Raw genomic sequence first — 18,158 nt, forward strand, 5'->3', positions numbered from 1 at the left:
CCTAATATGATTAAGATTTGTGCTTTTGCCATGCCATATCTCATATGGCGTTTGTGAAACTGACTTGGAAGGTACTCTATTAAGCAAGTAAGCTGCTGTATATAGAGCGTATCCCCAGAATGATACTGGTAGATTAGCAGAACTCATCATAGAACGAACCATGTTCATCAAGGTTCGATTTCTCCGTTCAGAAACTCCGTTATGCTGAGGAGTTCCTGGTGGAGTCCACTGTGATACTATTCCACACTCTTTGAGATAATCTAGGAACTCGTTACTCAGATATTCACCCCCTCGATCTGATCTTAGGGTCTTTATCTGTTTCCCAGTTTGCTTCTCAACTTCATTCTTGAATTCTTTGAACCTTTCAAAGGATTCTGACTTGTACTTCATAAGATACACATAGCCAAACCGAGAGTGATCGTCGGTGAATGTGATATAGTAGGAGAAGCCTCCTCTCGACGTAGTAGACATAGGTCCACATACGTCAGTGTGGATTAACCCTAGAATTTCAGTGGCACGTTCTCCTTTTCCAGTAAATGGAGATTTGGTCATCTTACCTTTCAAGCAACATTCACAAGTACCCATTTGGTCATTACCTAATGGGCGAATATATCCGTCTTTCGACATCTTGCGAATCTTATCAAGGTTCACATGTCCAAGTTTAAGATGCCACATCTTTTCTTGGTTAACTTCTTCTCTAGCCCTTTTGGGTTTTGAGGTATTCCCGCTCTCAATACAGTGCATCCCACTATTCGTCTCTAGGTGAAAAAGTTCCTCTATCATATTACCATGAGAGATAATACGACCGTTCAAGTATAAAGTGCAACTCATTTTGTCAAACAATACTGAGTGCCCATCTCGTAAAAGCTTAGAGATAGAAATCAAATTCTTTATACATGAAGGAAAATATAAACAATTTTTAAGTTCCAGGACTTCCCCAGAGGGTAGGTTAAGCATGTAGGTGCCTATTGCTTTTGCAGAGATTTTAGTGCCGTTCCCAACTCGCACAATCATCTCCTCATTGCGCAGTGTCCTGCTCCCAGCTAGTCCCTGCAACGTATTGCAGATATGTTGACTAGCGCCTGAATCAAATATCCAGGAATTGGAGCTCACTGTAAAAGCACTCTCTATGACAAAAATAGTCTCTTCAAAAGTTCGTGTCATAAGGCTCGCAATGCGCACCCTGTATTTCTTCTTCCAACGTTCATCCTTTCCACAATGAAAGCATGTTCCTTTGGATTTCTTTGCCTTCTTCTTATGCAACATTTTCCTTATGTTTGCATTCTCACTCCCACTGTCCATTTTGAAACCTTTTTCAAATCTACAGCACATGTCAATCATCTCTTTCAAAGAATGATCGAATCTATTCACTTTATAGTTTACAATAAACTTAGTGAAATCATCCGAGAGAGATGCAAGGAAAAAGTCTTGGGCCATTTTCCCATCGATGGAAGTTCCTAAACTTTTAAGATCTTTAAATATCTTTTCCATCTTTTGTCCATGTTCATGGACCGATGTCCCCTTTGCCATCTTGGCATTCATTAGACTACAAACATTTGAGAATCGTACATTACTAGTCTCAATGTCATGCATCTTATGTAAACTTTCAACCATGGCACAAGAAGTGTCCATGTGCTTATGTAGCTTCATAAGCTCCTCACTAAGTGAAGTGAGGATTAAGCATTTGGCTTGTAAGTCATCCTCATAGTGTCTTACATAATTTTGACACTCCTCCTTTGAAGCTAATTTCGTAGGAGGTACATGAGGAGGGGATTGCTTAAGCACATACAATATGTCTTTCACCTTTGAGACATTCTCAATGTGGCGATACCAAGCAAGGAAACGTTGGCCCTTAAGGCCCCTTTTGTCAAGTATAATGGTGGGTATAATTTTAGGCATGTCGTTCACTACATAACATAACAGAAATCGTATTAGATTGTTTGTTTAAAACTATTTGATTGGGTCTTTGAATCAAATAGTACCACCCACTATTTTTGGCAAATTCCACATCCCTCAATAGAATTCGAGAGTTATATTGAACTCTTAGCGGGTTATGGGAGACTCACCATTACCAAGCCCACCTCAGAAGAACTCCATATTGGCTAGCAAAAATAATGATGAGAGGATAACGCATTATCCATTTACAACTTTTGTAATTACCCATCTATTTTGGCCTCTAGAGAATGATGCCTCAGAAGAACTCCATATTGGCACCATTGCACTTAGTTAAGTTATTCCCACCATGCTAGTTCAAGTAGGGGCTCAAGACTGACCTCAGAAGAACTCCATATTGGCCATACTCGTTGCCTACTTTCACTTCATCATATGTTTATGGGCTTCTCCTGAATGTAAGCACATACTTTGCATACCCCAGAACTGGACGAATACGGTGTATGAGTCACAAACGATTGAAGCCCACCACGGTGGAAGGCCTACGAAGAGATGTTCAAAGCATCTCTCGCTTATCAACTTAATATTCGGTTGTTGAGGGAGTAGTTTTGGGCTACATCAAAACATTTTAATCACATTAAAAGAACTTGGGCCTATCACAACTATTGGTCCAAGTTAATATGAATTAGTAGCATATAATACTCCCACTGTTTCGTTGAAACAAGCGAGACTATATGGAACTACTAACGAATGCATTGCATCCTCATATGGACCATATAGTTATATTAGGTTTTAGGATGATTATGAACCGATTGATTTGATCCAACACGAGCCTTGTGTTGGACCTTGGGTTTAAGGTAGATAGTTGTTGATTTTAGTTACGCGTTTAATCTAATTAAACCGTTATTTCCTATTGGGCGTTGGACCCAACTATTCCATTTGCATACAATTAAACAAAAGGAATACATGAAATAATAATAATAAGGGCTTATGCCCTTTTACAACACAAATCAAATGATGGACTTATGTCCATTTACAACAACTTGAATTAATCAAATTACATTCAAATCTATACTACTAAAACCCAAACATTCATAATGTAAAGCGGCCAATCACATAGCTCAATTATCGAGGCCTTTGGTTCATAATCACCCTTTTCTCAATTAATCACATTAACTAAGAAAGCAACTTAAACAATTGGTTTTTGGATCCATAGAATTGATTTAAATGGAACTAAATGAAATGAAAATCCAATTCTCATTAAAGAGACAAAACAATTTTGTTCTCATTTTATTTGGGCCAAAAGGAAACTATGACCACAACAATTGGGCCATAATGCAAATACAAAAACTTTTGGGGTCACTTTGAAAAACACGAAAGTCCACAACTTCATGTAATTTCAACTAGAACCCAAAATTTCATTAATGTAAAAACATCATTAAAGGATCAAAACAATTTGTCCTTTAGCGTTTTAGGCCTAAACGTAAAAACGTAAACTTTTGGGCCAAAATGCAAAAAACACAAAAGTATCAAAAACTTTATGTTAATTGCACAAAAGGCCCCAAAAGGACCCCCACTAGGGGTGGCCGGCCATTTAATGAAAAATTGAAAAAAAATTCTAAAAAGTTTTTGCAAGTTGATTTTATTAGGTGAGGTTAAAGGTGAAGGTGATGGTTTGTAAGAAAAACTTAAAGTTTATGACAAACACATTAAAACATTTCATCACATCTCACCAATAACATCACCCATCAAATAATAAATCAATTATATACCAAAACTTTATGAAAAACATAAAACTTTTGAATCAAAACTTCAAACCCATTTTGTTCTTGGCAAGAACACCAAGAACAATGAAGAACACCATGAAAACTCATAATAGCTCCATGAATGTTTTCATTCACCAAAACTCAATTTTTCACCTCTCAAAAGAGGGCTAATATCCTAGGGTACTTAGGGGTTCCAAAAGTCACCTTAAAACCATTTTAACAAGACAAACATGAACCCAAAAAGTCACCCTAAGGATTTGGCCGAATTTCCCAAAACACATGGCACCAAATTTTAGTTCCAATATTCATGCTTAAATGAAATACATCTACAACATTTGAGATGCTAAATTTTCTAGCAAAATTTATATATTCAAAAGCAAGAACAAAGCTTGTAACATTTACAACATTTAAATCACAAATCATGAACATCACAAAACCCAAAAGGATTCACCATACACTAGGCCTAGGCTCTGATACCACTTGAAGGAAAAATTTTGTCCTAGCTAAGAACAAGTATGAACATTTGAATACACATGCAAGCTATTAACACTTTAAAGTAGGCATGCATTCAAAAACAATTCATAAAACCCATGACTTTCAAAGCCTAGTATATGGTGAACCAAAAATAAAACTCTTTAACAACATTAAAGAGAAGTAAAGATTAAGTGATTCTTTACCCTTGAAGCTCATCCTTGATTACACAAGGGATTCACCCAAGTGGAGGGCCTTCAAGTCACCTCCAAGCTCCTTGAATCCTCCTTGTGTTTTCCTCCCTTTAGTGCTCCTTTGATGATTTGAGGAAAAAGGATTTGTTCTCCAAAACACCAAAAGCTTGATGTCTCTAAGTCTCTTCACCAAGGTTGTATCTTGTGAAGATGAATTGGATGACTTAGAAAGATTTTAGATGCTAGTAAAAATCCTCTAAGTGGCCGGCCTCTATGTAGAAAATGAGAGAAAATGTTTCACCCAATTTCTATTAGAAAACCCTAATTAGAAACAAAGCTATAAAGATGACTTTATACTTCATCTCTTAGGTTAGTGGCAAACTTGCAATTAAGCAAAAATTCCCACTACCCTTGCTATGGCCGGCCTCCTTTTGTTATTGGGCTTAATACCCATATTTGTTTTAGTTGTCATACAACTTAAACATAATGGGCCTAGTGGACCAAAACAATTTTGGACCCCGAAGCCCAAACTAACTTAAAAGCCCAATACGAACCTTTCGTATAATTAATTAACTAATTAATTAACTTTGACCATTCTTCAATTAAACCATTTAATTGCTTATCCATTTCATATAATTTCTTCACTAACATCCTTATGTGGTGTGCGATCCATTAGGTTCCAATTAGCGAGGCAGTGGGCGATGTTACGCTTAACGATCGATTGTGAATTGAAACCACATTTCAATTCTCCCTTAAGATTAGTGTTTGCTAATCTTCAGGGCTTCCACAAACCATGAGTGACACCTAGCAGCATATCATGGTTACCCAAGCTAAGTAGAATTGGTTGGAGAACCTATCCAGTTACAACTACAATGCAATACGGTCCTTCTCTAATACAATACTCTTAATCACATTGTTTAAGTGATAGTTTGTTTCATGTCTACTATCCAATGTGATACTTTCCTATATGATTCCCTTGAATATGATTTGGAACAAACTTCCTAAGTCATATTCATATGCTTTGGCCAAAGACTTTAGAATCATATCTTAGAGTATTCTCCTTCCACCGTGGAAGGTTAGAGATCCCTTGTTGTGCATTCATATGCCTACATGACTAGATAGCTTGACCCCAACAATGCCGTGGACAATCCGAAGGAATGCCGTTGACATGATCAAAGATCAAGGACCTAACCATTAGACATCTATGATGCCTCAGGTCAAAGGACTACTTTGCATATTGCAACTTTAGAGTTCATACATGACATGTATGTTCTAACTCTCTTTTGATCGACGTTCAGTGTACTCGATTACCTTTTCGAGCACCTATGTGTTTGTCTCAGTGTCCAACACCAAATGACTTGAGACTAGTTCATACTCACGTTTGAGTCAACATAACACATACTAACCTTAGTGGATTGTCAATGCCCAATTGGCAATCCTATGGCTAGGAACGTTTTAGGAATGAACATAAGAGAAAGGTCTCGATAATCTAACTCATTAGATCACTTATCTCTTAGAACAAATACATTCCTTGGATTCCCTTATTGCTTAAACACATGATACAATAAATAGTGATTAACAATAAGCTTTGCCTTTCATTAAACATATAAAAGTTTAATACAATAAGTATTCCAAAAGCTATTACATCAAATGAGTGGCTTTGTGGGCATACTTCCAACACCACTGACATATTTTTGGCCAAGCACTTGTTCGACTTAGTACAAAAGATGAATTTATTGTACCAGTAAAACAAGAAAGCCTCGTGCTCTCCTTTCTTGAGATCTTTCTTCTCTGAACCAGCAAAGTGGTTGATTAAGGTGTTGTAGTTGAAGAAATTTTTGTGCAGTTTGTGCATATCTTCTTTTGATAGCTTATGATCCTTCTTTGTCAAAACCTCGACGGCAAGATCGTCGAAGACTGCTTTCAGATCCAGATCAACTGATACAGAGAAAAATTGGTATCAATTGGGAGATCAGAGGGAGAAGTGCCTAGTATGGATGTGATGTCCAGCACGGTTAGCTTAATGGGATCGAGATAAAGAACCATAATGTGGGTGGCCCAACACCAGAAGCTCAAGGCCGCCATCAGGAGCTCTCGGTCTATGTTGATTTGAAAGGTCGAGAGTTTAATAGCGTCAAAGGTGCCGAGAGTTTTCCATTCATCACCAAAATGTGGCTCCATTCGGGTGACCTAAGTATCCCAAGTCACTGGGGTCGAGAGCCAGGGTCCTTAAGGTTTGGTTGATTCCCACTTCGACCAATCATACCCTTGGAATAAGGGTTTTAGGCAGTCTGCCTTCAGCATTGCGTTGATGATTTCTAGGATGTTGTTCTTAAAGAGTGGTCCCAGAATCTGGTGAGTAGTGTTTGAATCACCCTCAAATCGAAGGGTTTTGATAGCACTCCGATCGATGAAGTCTTGGCATTTGTTGCATTCCTCAGTGAGCTTAGTGAGGAAAGTATTGGAGGCCATTGATGAAGGTTTGGTGTGTTTCTGGGTTTCGAGGTTTGAGTTCTTTTTCTGGGTTGGGAGCAAATGGCAAGAATTTCTAAAAGTTGAATGGATGAAAGTTCGAATTAAGCTGGGCAGAGTTTTTATAGGCAATTGGGAGAGAAGATCAACTGTTTAGGTTTAAGAGATGAAGGGTAAATCCGACCGAAGAATTTCATAATCATAACGAATATCTTGAAAATCCAGGTGAAGAGGCCGAAAAGCATGCGAATTGAGGTTGCACGATTGTGTGTAATGATGAAGTTTATGAAGAATACATGTTTCGGTGTCTGCACGCCTTGAACGTGGGGGTACTCATTATTGAAGATGGACAGTCATGATGAAGAGCTGCCACGTGTCAAGAAAACTTACAGAAGTGAGAGGTCGTGCTTAATAAATATGTTTAGGTGGTTAGAGTATTCAAGGTTTGCAATGTTCTCTGGTTTTTCTAGAAAGAATATGCTAAGGGTTTATTATTTGGCAATGAATCACTTCTTCAAAGTCGAAGCTCTGCCAGGAATTGTAGGCTGAAGACCTCGGAAGTGAGAAGGGCAATGTTTGGGCCTAAAATAATATTTTGGGCCGAGCTTAGAGTTTTTCTCGGCCTAGTAACATTCATCTAGAATCTTTTCATAGGTTGTCCAGTCAAGGTCGACCGAATCCTATTGCTAGAAAGCCTGGTTTAGATAAGGGTGAAGTAGTAGAACCCTAGTGCAACAAGGAGTCTTAAAGCTGAAGCTGCTTAGAATTAGGGGATGAATCTAATTCATTAAAGAGCTTGGTTCAAAGTCCTATAGGGGAAATGATTGGTTGAAACCTGATCAAATTGGGTTGAGGAGTTCTAATCCGAGTACATTTCTAGTTCAGCCATGAGGAAGGTTCGCTACTATAGATAGAGAAATGAGTGCATCATTCAAGGCCTCTTCAAATTAACACACAAATTGCCGTGCGCAAAACTTCTCAACAACCTTGAGATTTTTTCATCTCCCATTTTCTTCTTGCCGACGACATCTTCAGTTTGGATAAACAACATTGGAGCTGTAGAATCAACCGGCCAAGGAACACCTCCAATTTGATAAACAACACTGCTTCGAGACCGATTGGTTATTATCCAAGTCTCGGTTGACAAGGATTTCGAAGTCCTTGTTGGTAGAGGTCATCTCATCAACCTTTTTTATGAAGTGAGGTGTTACCAGGTTACTAGGCTTGGCACATTGAAAGCCGAGTTTTATTTTATGATTGGATATTCACAAGTACATTTTAGAGTTTGGCATTCCGACGGCCGAACCACTTTTACAATCAAGAAATTTATCTCTTTTGAGTATTTGTGTCTGTACAGTTTGGTGCCAGTTCGGCGTACTTATACTTTCACGAATATAATTACCGAGACCGAACCCAGCGCTGATGATTTGTGAACTTCAAAGAGATTAGCAGTCTTGTCTTCAGGCTCTAGAATCCAAAGGCTAAGACATGTTCCTTCCTCGGCCATAGTCGCAAGATCAAGAAATCAGAACTCGGCCAATGAGTTGGCAAGCCCTGCACACAACCGAATAACGTAGTTAGCTTATTAGTTACTTGGCATGTGCGCCATATAGGCTTTGTAGTTTTTAGGGTCAACACATACATCAACTAAATACTCAAGACATCCATACCCTATATTGCCATCCAAACAGGCGTTGAATTGCCTCTGTGAGTCTTCTCGACCCCCAGAAGAGGTGGATAACCGTAGCTTGCCACCAGCTGTCTTTCTTAAAAACAATAAAAAAATAAATAAGCGCTGAATTGCCATTCAAACAGGCCCTATAGTGCAATGCAACCTACTAACTACTAAGGTGCCACTAAAACAAACAATACTTATCAAATTTCAAAAACCAAGATTCACATATTGGGTGAACAGACATAAGTACCATGGACCATACTACCTAGCAGACGGCATTTATCCAAAGTGGACATCGTTTGTCAAAACAGTGCCACGTCCACGAAGTGAAAAGGAAAAACACTTTGCAAGCTGTCAAGAGGGGTGTAGGAAGGATGTTGAGCATTGTTTTAGTATCCTCCAAGCTCGTTGGGCGATTGTAAAGGGTGCTGCCAATACAACCCGAAGTGATTGCAAAATTATAGGCTCCGATTAAAAACAAATTCCCTAGTCCCTCGTGAATGGAAAATCATCACTTAACCAATTTGTGGTGCTATGACCATCTCCTATTGCTCTCGCTTCTCTTGCAGGCCTCTTTAGCATCACGTTCGCTTTCTTTGAATTCTAAAAATATTTAGAATTCGGAAACATCGCCTCTTCAGGCTCCTTCATAATGCCACAATCTTGTTGAGCCATTCTTGCTTCATTAAGCTCTTCCCTTTCTTGCCTAAGTAGATCTCTTTCTCTCTCATTAGCTTGAAATAACCTCTTACCAGCTACATCTTTTGCCTCATCTCTAGCCTTATCAGCCTCAAATTTAGCCATTTCCCATGCCAAAGTCAATTTACCTTGGTGAGCAAGTTCTTCCATATATTTTGCATAATCTTTTTGGAAGCACTCCATTTTCTCTTAGAAGCCTTTTTACCTTGAGGCCTAATTGGATAACGGGTGGACCCCGACCCTTGTTCAAGGATCACTTCCGGCATTTGTTCTATGTCGCTTTCATGAACATGTAAGTCATGATCTGGAGTAGAGTGTATATGGGTGTTGTTCATGACAACTTCTAGACCGACAGACACAACTTTGAATTTAGGACAATTTTGACAATATTCCAACATTCCCATCTGGTGTAGATTTATTTATTTATTTATTTTGGCATTATACCAAGCTTGTGCTTGAAGTGTATACACAATGCAGGAGAAGAAATAATTATAATTAAAGTAGCTAATGTAAATTTGGGTATAGTACAAACAAATAAATAATATATTGTTACCTGATCCATGAACTTTTCTCTATTTCGAAAATTACTACTAGCTTGTGTCAAGGCGTTTCTCCAATGAGTAAACGATTGGCAGAGTATTCTCCAACGACTGGACATTTATTCTTTCATTCTTTTCCCACCAATTTCCTCAAGAAAAAAGGTATGAATAAGACTCTACATTTCTCGCAACTGCATCTCATTAGCTGTAATCGGATCATGAGTAACTTCAACCCAGCTAGAACACAATGTAACATCTTCAATAAGCATCCAATTTGTACCTGCATCATTAGTCATTTTGTTGGAAACCAGTTGGATTGAAATTTTGAGAGAAAGATTGGAGTGTGGTTGAAAGTGTTTATACCATATTTAGGGCCTCGTATTTAGACCTCGTATAAATACTCGAGGGACTTAAATGTAATTATGTGATAAAAGAAGGGGCAAATATGTAATAAGTAAGGAGTCCTTATTCTATAAAATGATCCATCACCCTCACAATTAGGGGAGGTCAACTCTTAGGCTTGAAACCCTCTCACATCCCCACTCATATTACAGAGGCTCTCTTCCTCACCTCTCAGATAAATACATAATCAGTGTGGACATAGCCCAAACCTTGGGGTGAACCACGATACATCTTGTGTTATTTACTTTACTTGCAGATTCACGGTTGGATTTACGTTGTTCCAAGACCTCCGGTTTGTGCATCAACATTTGGCGCCGTCTGTGGGAATCGATACGAAAAGTTGTGTCGGTTCTCTTTCATTTTTTCACATCTGCAGTGAATCTGCGAAATCACAGAAACCCAGGAACCATAGTCACTGCAAAACCCATATCTTAAAATGCAGAAATGAAAACTCTGAAACTCAACCACAGTTTTCTTTCTTTCTCTCTCTCTTGTTTCTGGGGTTGTGTGCTTTTTAGTCATTGAGATCTGGGTTGTCCTGTTTTCTCCCACCTCGCTAAAAAAAAAAAACAAAACAAAAAAAAAAGGGTAAGCCCAAAATAATGGGCTGCAATGTCATATGGAGGATGAATGCCCATAAGCCCAAAATAGCACCAACCAAGCGACCAAAAGTACGCCCAATACTACCAAAATTATTTGGCAACCTGCCGCTATTACCACCAACCAGGTGATCAAAAGTATGCCCAGTACTTTAAATTATACATGAGCATTACTCATGTCATTCATACATAAACATTCATGAGCATCACTCATGACAATCATACATAAACATTCATAACCATCATTCATGAGCATCACTCATGACAACATCCATGAGCATCACTCATGTCAAGCAACATAAACATTCAAGAGCATCACTCATGTCAATCAGCTTCAAAAGCTTCATTTACAGAGCTCTAGCTTCAAAAGCTTCATTTATAAAAGCTCCAGCTTCGAAAGCTTCATTTATAGAGCTCTAGCTTCAAAGCTTCACTTGTAAAGCTTCACCTACAAAGCTTTAATGCAGGGTATACAAATACAGCCTCCGAACAACCGCCACTTCGGCCCATACATAGATTCAATTTGAAGTCTATAGCCAACAGACTCTATTGACCGAAGACTTAGGGGACTACATTATGTACCATATATTGGGCCTCAACTGGGCCTCATAAAAAATACTTTGGGGACTCTAGCCCATCACTTATGTATTGAGGAACGAGCCCTTATTTTATTAAAAATGACTCCCTCACCATCATTAGAGAGCATCGCCGCCTACTGAGCAACCGCCTTGCCGCGAGCATCAACTCTAGCCCATATTTATGTATTGAGGAGCGAGCCTTTATACTATAAAAAGGACTCCCTCACCTTCAAACGCCACAAGCCGAGCCAACCAAGGCAACATAAGCCACGAGCCGAGCAGCCTCGTAGCGTGTGCTACTTCTAGTTGAGCGTCATTTTAGATTAAGCACTGCCTCATATCGAGCATCAGTTCAAGATAGCATCTAGTTACTTCGGCCCACACATGGACTGAATTTCAAGTCTCCAGCCAAAAGACTCTCTTGACTGAAGACTTGGGGGACTACTATTTATACCATATTTAGGGCCTCGTATTTGGAGCTCGTATAAATACTCGAGGGACTTAAATATAATTATGTGATAAAGGAATGGGCAAATATGTAATAAGTGAGGAGTCCTTATTCTATAAAAGGACCCCTCACCCTCCCAATTAGGGGAGGCCAACTCTTAGGCTTGAAACCCTCTCACATCCCCTCTTATATTACAGAGGCTCTCTCCCTCACCTCTCAGATAAATACATAATCAGTGTGAACGTAACACAAACCTTGGGGTGAACCACGATACATCTTGTGTTATTTACTTTACTTGCAGATTCACGGTTGGATTTACGTTGTTCCAAGACCTCCGGTTTTGTGCATCAACAGAAAGTATTTGAGAAAATATGAAATTATGGTGTAAGGTAGAAGATAATGAGAATGTATTTATAGAAAAGTAAAATCTTTTTATTTTTTTCGGATTTTTTATTAATTTTTAACATTTTTATTAACTTAATTTATTTATGCCGGTGGATTAAAAAAAATTTAAATCCAATCCTCCAGATGGTGCCACGTGGCACAATGGTAATATATCTGATTTTTTTTCCTTTTTAAAAAATTTTTAAAGGTGAATAACGTGGACCATTAATTTGAAATCCAACAACTGATATTATGTCACGTCATCTAGCCGTTTGGGGGAAGTTTGAATTTTTTTTTACCGTTGGAAATCCAACGGTCCATAAAAAGTATCCGTTGAAATCCAACGGACGAGAAGGTCTCACCTGCCCAAGGAAACAGTAACAATTCAGACACCATTCGCCGGAATGTTGACCGCCACCGATTTACAGCTACATCCAGGCTAGAGGTTCGATCGGACGGACGAGGAACTCGTGAACCACTATTTCTGCCGGAAATGAAGTCGCCGTTGACTTCTTTCCCGGTGATCGCCGCAATCGAACTCTACCATTACAAACCCTGGGATCACCCCGGTAAAATTTCCCCCAAATTTTCGTCAAAATCTAATTTCAAAATTAAAATTTGGGGTTGTACAGATTTCTTCATTTCTATGTATTTGTAAGCGATTTCTTGTAATTAAGTTGTTTTAATGATTAATTAATTTATAGATTTCTTACGATTCTTCCTCATTTCTTAATGTTTTAGGGATATCTTGTCTATTTAATTATGTTAATTTATTTGCGGTGCAGTTTTGACGCTAGACGGAGAGAAAGAGTGGTATTTCTTTACGCAAAGGAACCGGAGGTACAAGAACTGTTCGATGCCGAACAGGGCGGCCGGAAGTGGTTAGTGGTACGCGAGCGGATGCAAGAAGTTGATTGGGCATCCGAAATCGCTGGGGTCCAAAGGCCTTTGGTGTTCAAAATCGGAAAACGACCGGGAGGCGAAAAGACTAACTAGCTTATGGACGAGTACAGCCTCGCCGCCAGGAACCGCCCGACTGAGAAGAAGAAAGGCCAATGGGTACACTAACCTCTCTCTCTCTCTCTCTCTCTCTCTCTCTTTCTCTAAACAATTAGTCCATTGCAATTGCATGGCCGCGAGAGTTCAATTAGTCCATTGGAAAATTTACAATTAGTCCATTGCAATTGCATGGCCGCGAGAGTTCAATTAGTCCATTGGAAAATTGATTTAAATTTTGCAACGGGCACGAAGGGTATTAGCATAATTTAGCATTGATTGATCAAGATTTAATTCGTATTAGCTTAGTTTAAGGATTGATTGATCAAGATTTATAATTTCATATTGATGGGCACTTATTTTCTTAATTTAACATGGATGGACGGTCTGGATTTAGTAATTTATCTGAATTAACAGTTGTTTAATTTGATATGGCCGGATGGTGTGGATTTACTTAATTTTCTCAAGAGTAATATTACTTTTACCATTTATGTATACCGTTTTTCTAATAAAGGTGGAAGTGTCAATGCATGTAGATCTTATCTCTATTAGAAAAATGATACATATACACGATAAGCATAACATTTTTGTTTTCTTAATTAGCAAACGGAAGTGGTTCGGAATTTTTTCATTTATAATAGGATCGATCAATATTATATTGATGAACGGTCTGGATTCATTTAATTTTTATAATGAACAGTTGACTGATCAAATTGATATTGATGGACGGTCTGGATTTTGCAGCAGGACGACTGGGTTCTTTGCCTGTGCACAACAAGAAGGGCCGTGGCTGCGGAGCTTCAGCTGCGGCAGCAACAAACGAGGAGTCGTAACATGAGCAGGGGCTCGGAATTCCAGCAGTGGAGTCCGCAGAATCTGACGTGTCCTTTCTATCCGGCGGCGTCGAGCTTCTCGGAGAAGGTGGTGTTGCCGGAGCGCACGGGGGAGGTGGAGAAGGAGGACTTGTGGGATGAGTTGGAGAGGGGGCCGGGACTGTCGTATGATAATTACATGGATGCCACTGTTGGGAACGGGGTGCCGGAGAATCCGACATGTCCTCCCCCTCCGTTTACCTAAAATGGCTCATAGCCTTTGTATAAATCAATACCTTCTGTATCAGTTGAAATATACAATTCCACAAATTGTCAGGAAATTAGTAAATTTCAGCACCCAAACCAACACGTACAATCCCTTCAGAGAGAAAGTTAAGTCAAATTCTACATGATTCAGTACTTCACCTGGGAGGGTAAGATCTACCGTTGGTTAAGATATAATTAAGTCAAGGATTAATCATTAAAGCAAGGGGATAAAAGATAATCCCACAATACAAGGGGTGGTTTGGGAGTGAGGTGCTTAAAAAAAAAGCACCTATGAAAACAAGCTGTGAGGGTTTTAGGTGTTTGGTAAACTAAAAAAAAAGGGCTTATTTTAGAAGCTGCTGTGAGAATAAGCTGAAATCAAAGGAAAAAGCTGAAGCTGCTATTTGCAGCTTTGGAAAACTGGCTTTTTTTTCAAAGTACACAGAGCTACAGTTCTCCTTTAATGAAAAGATCCACTATCAGACTGTTTTTTTTTTCCAAAAGCACTTTTACAAAAAAGTTTACCAAACACTCTGCTAATTTATTTCACATCTGCTTATTCTCACAGTACAGCCGCTTATTCTCACATCAACTTTTTTTCATAACACAGTAATACCAAACCAGCCCAAAGAAGCCTAGAAGGACAGCTTTCCACATAAACTTGCAATTGTCTAAATTGCTTTCCGGGAATCATATCATTCACCACTAGTCACAAAAAAAGATGAATGAATGATGCTGCCCTTTTAGTGGTTTTAATGACCTTCACTTCCATCATTACTTCAACATATTTCTGGTTTTTAGTGGTATTAATCGACTCATCATTCCACTAATTGGGACTTTGCTCCCACTCAACATATAAAGATTCAACCACCGTAGAAAACCTTTTTCTTCTTCTTCTTAAAATTACATCGCTCATGAAATTACGACCCATTTAGTACTATGGTTTGGTGGTATTCACTTCACTTGTAAGTGAGAGGTTTTAGACTCGAATCTCGTACATGGCGAATTCGATAATAAATTAGGTTGTTTATTGTGTGGCTTAGCTTAACTCTCCCTTCTCTTAATGTAAAATATATCATTGTACTAAAAAAAATTACGACCCTCATAAAATTATTCGACTTTTTTATATTTTTAGTTTAAAGTTTAACATAAATAAGCTTATTACTCTTTTTTTTTTTAATACGTGCGGCATTTTATTTTAAATTAATTTTCTCATTTTCTCTCCCTACACTACACACTTTTGTTGTGTTTTGGCCTTGAACTGGATGAATCAAAAGAAAACCTACATACAAATGTGTAATAGAGATAAGGTGTGTGAAAAACACTTTTCTTTCATCATATGATTAACTACTATAAAAATGCAAGATAAAAACACGAGAGCTTCAACAGTGTATCACTACCATCACATTTTATTCAAAACGAGAGTCATCTTCATCAATAATTTATCTCATTTAATCATTCAACCAAAAATCATACATTTACAAAATTGTTCGTGCACTGGCAGAACCACCTTAAAGGCTACCATGGGCTATAGCTCAGGTAGCTTTCGGTGAAAAATATATTACAGTTTACAAACCATCTCTTTTTCTTAAATTATTTTTCTCAAATTATTTTTCTCATCACTTCTTGTACATATATATTTCAAGTTTGAATTTTAACACCTATTTGTTTAGTAATGAAAAGTTATTGACTCAACTTGTGAAAATTTTCTTAAACTAGCCAATACTGTAAAAAATACATTATCAAGTTTCTTTGGTTATAAAGATTTAAACGTTTAAGCTAGCTCACTGGATGACAAATTATTAACTCGGCTCTTGTGTCCGTAGAGACCAAATAATTACATGAACGACAAATGGAACTTTTTATTCTTTTACCTTAACGACTGTTTGGTCACGATGTTTCAAGAGATAGCAAGATTTGGCTGTTGAATAAACAAATTGTTTTGGTGGAATTAACTAATAATTATATTATATATATTGGAAGATCTGTGGTCAGCTTCCTTCCAACAACAACGTGTAATACTTCGTTGTATCAGGTTAATTAACCTCCCCTAGTAATTAACCATTAATTATCATGCAAAGCATGTCTGTTATGTCTTGTATTCCAGACTGATCTACCAGTCCACTCATAAATTCCAATTAAGGTCGATGCAGAAAAGTAATTTTGCTTGGACAATCATCTATATGCGCGGGTAGGGCAATCTTCAGCTGTTGATACGGAGCCAACAATTAATTAATGCAACTGCTTGCGCATCAGCGATTGTCTCTAACGTGAATGTAATTCTATCGTTTTAAGTGGGAATAAAATAGCTTACAATAGTAACTCGATGAAAGTACCACAAGATATTGGTCATTTGTGGCAACATGAGATTAAGACTACAATAGCAGTTCAACAACCAAACTTTTAAAGATTTCTTTTTTAACTAAAATAAATCTAATGGCAAATAATATCTATCTTATTGAAAAATTTAACATGTTATCAAATTGTTCATCTAAAGTATTGAAGAGATACATTTTTATTTATTAAAGGAAACTTTGAATGCAGTCCCTAGCTATAAATATTCTTTGATTGAAACTTTGTTGGTTTTCAATTTTTGATCGAAGTCTTTGAAATTAATGTGATAATTTATTTCTATGTACGTTACTATATTTTTAAATTAAAAATTAAAATTTTAGCTGTTTATGTAAATGAGATTTTAAATAAAAAACCATAATTTGTGGGATTAAAAATATTAAAATATAAATATACTATTGTGTGTGTGTGTATGTGTGTGTGTGTGTACATGAGTACATTCATCAAAATTAACCAAAAAATTATTGTACCAAAACATGGGTACATTCTTCAAAATCACAACAAAAAAAAAAGATATTAGGCTTAAAAATGGATTAGAAAAAAAATTTCTTTGATTAAACTTGACATGGATACATTTAAAAAAAAAAAAAAAGAATGTACCCATATAAGTTTAAAAATGGATTAGAAAAAAAAATTGAATAGATTACATATAAAAAAAAGGGTACATTTTACACATAACAAATTTGTATATTTAAGAATGAGTACATTTTAAGATTAAAAATTTGAAAAAATTACATGAATGGGTACATATAACTAGCATGGGTACATTTGGCAAAAAAAAAAAAAAAGGGAACAAATAAATTTAAAAAAAAAGGGTACAAATACAAATAAAACTTAAAAAATATGGGCACAAAAAGAATTTAATATATGGGTACAAATTAAATGTAACATCCCACATCGCACAGGGGAGTGATCCTTAAATGTATATTTTCATCCCTACCTAGCATGAGGCATTTTGGGAGCTCACTAGCTTCGAATTCCATCGGAACTCCGAAGTTAAGCGAGTAGCACGCGAGAGCACTCCCATGATGGGTGACCCACTGGGAAGTTGCTCGTGAGTTCCCAGAAACAAAACCGTGAGGACGTGGTCGGGGCCCAAAGTGGACAATATCGTGCTACGGTGGTGGAGCGGGCCCAGGAAGTGATCCGCCCAGGGCCGAGATGTGACAAATGGTATCAAAGCCAATCCCTAGCCGGAAGTGTGCCGACGAGGATGTCGAGCACCTAAGGGGGGTGGATTGTAACATCCCACATCTCCCAGAGGAGTGATCCTTAAATGTATATTCCTATCCCTATCTAGCACGAGGCATTTTGGGAGCTCACTGGCTTCGGGTTCCATCGGAACTCCGAAGTTAAGCGAGTAGCACGCGAGAGCACTCCCATGATGGGTGACCCACTGGGAAGTTGCTCGTGAGTTCCTAGAAACAAAACCGTGAGGGCGTCGTCAGGGCCCAAAGCGGACAATATCGTGCTACGGTGGTGGAGCGGGGCCGGGAAGGGATCCGCCCTGGGCTAGGATGTGACATTAAAACTGAAAAGAAAATTGGTATAAATTAAAAATGGGTACAAACTAAAACTAAAAATATATGATAAAAAATTTAGTCATAAATATAA

The 18,158-nt window shown here is 37.9% G+C and overlaps 1 protein-coding gene across 1 annotated transcript; it reads left to right on the plus strand.

The window, feature by feature from the left end:
- Nucleotides 1–13,116: 13,116 nt before the first annotated feature.
- LOC139191932 (NAC domain-containing protein 2-like) lies at nucleotides 13,117–14,190 on the plus strand. The gene is made up of 2 exons (XM_070812963.1): nucleotides 13,117–13,176; nucleotides 13,858–14,190. Exons 1-2 carry the CDS (start codon nucleotides 13,117–13,119, stop codon nucleotides 14,188–14,190), a joined length of 393 nt encoding a protein of 130 aa, XP_070669064.1.
- Nucleotides 14,191–18,158: the final 3,968 nt, after the last annotated feature.

Source organism: Malus domestica, chromosome 15 (genome assembly GCF_042453785.1).
Source record: "Malus domestica chromosome 15, GDT2T_hap1".
Taxonomy (NCBI): domain Eukaryota; kingdom Viridiplantae; phylum Streptophyta; class Magnoliopsida; order Rosales; family Rosaceae; genus Malus; species Malus domestica.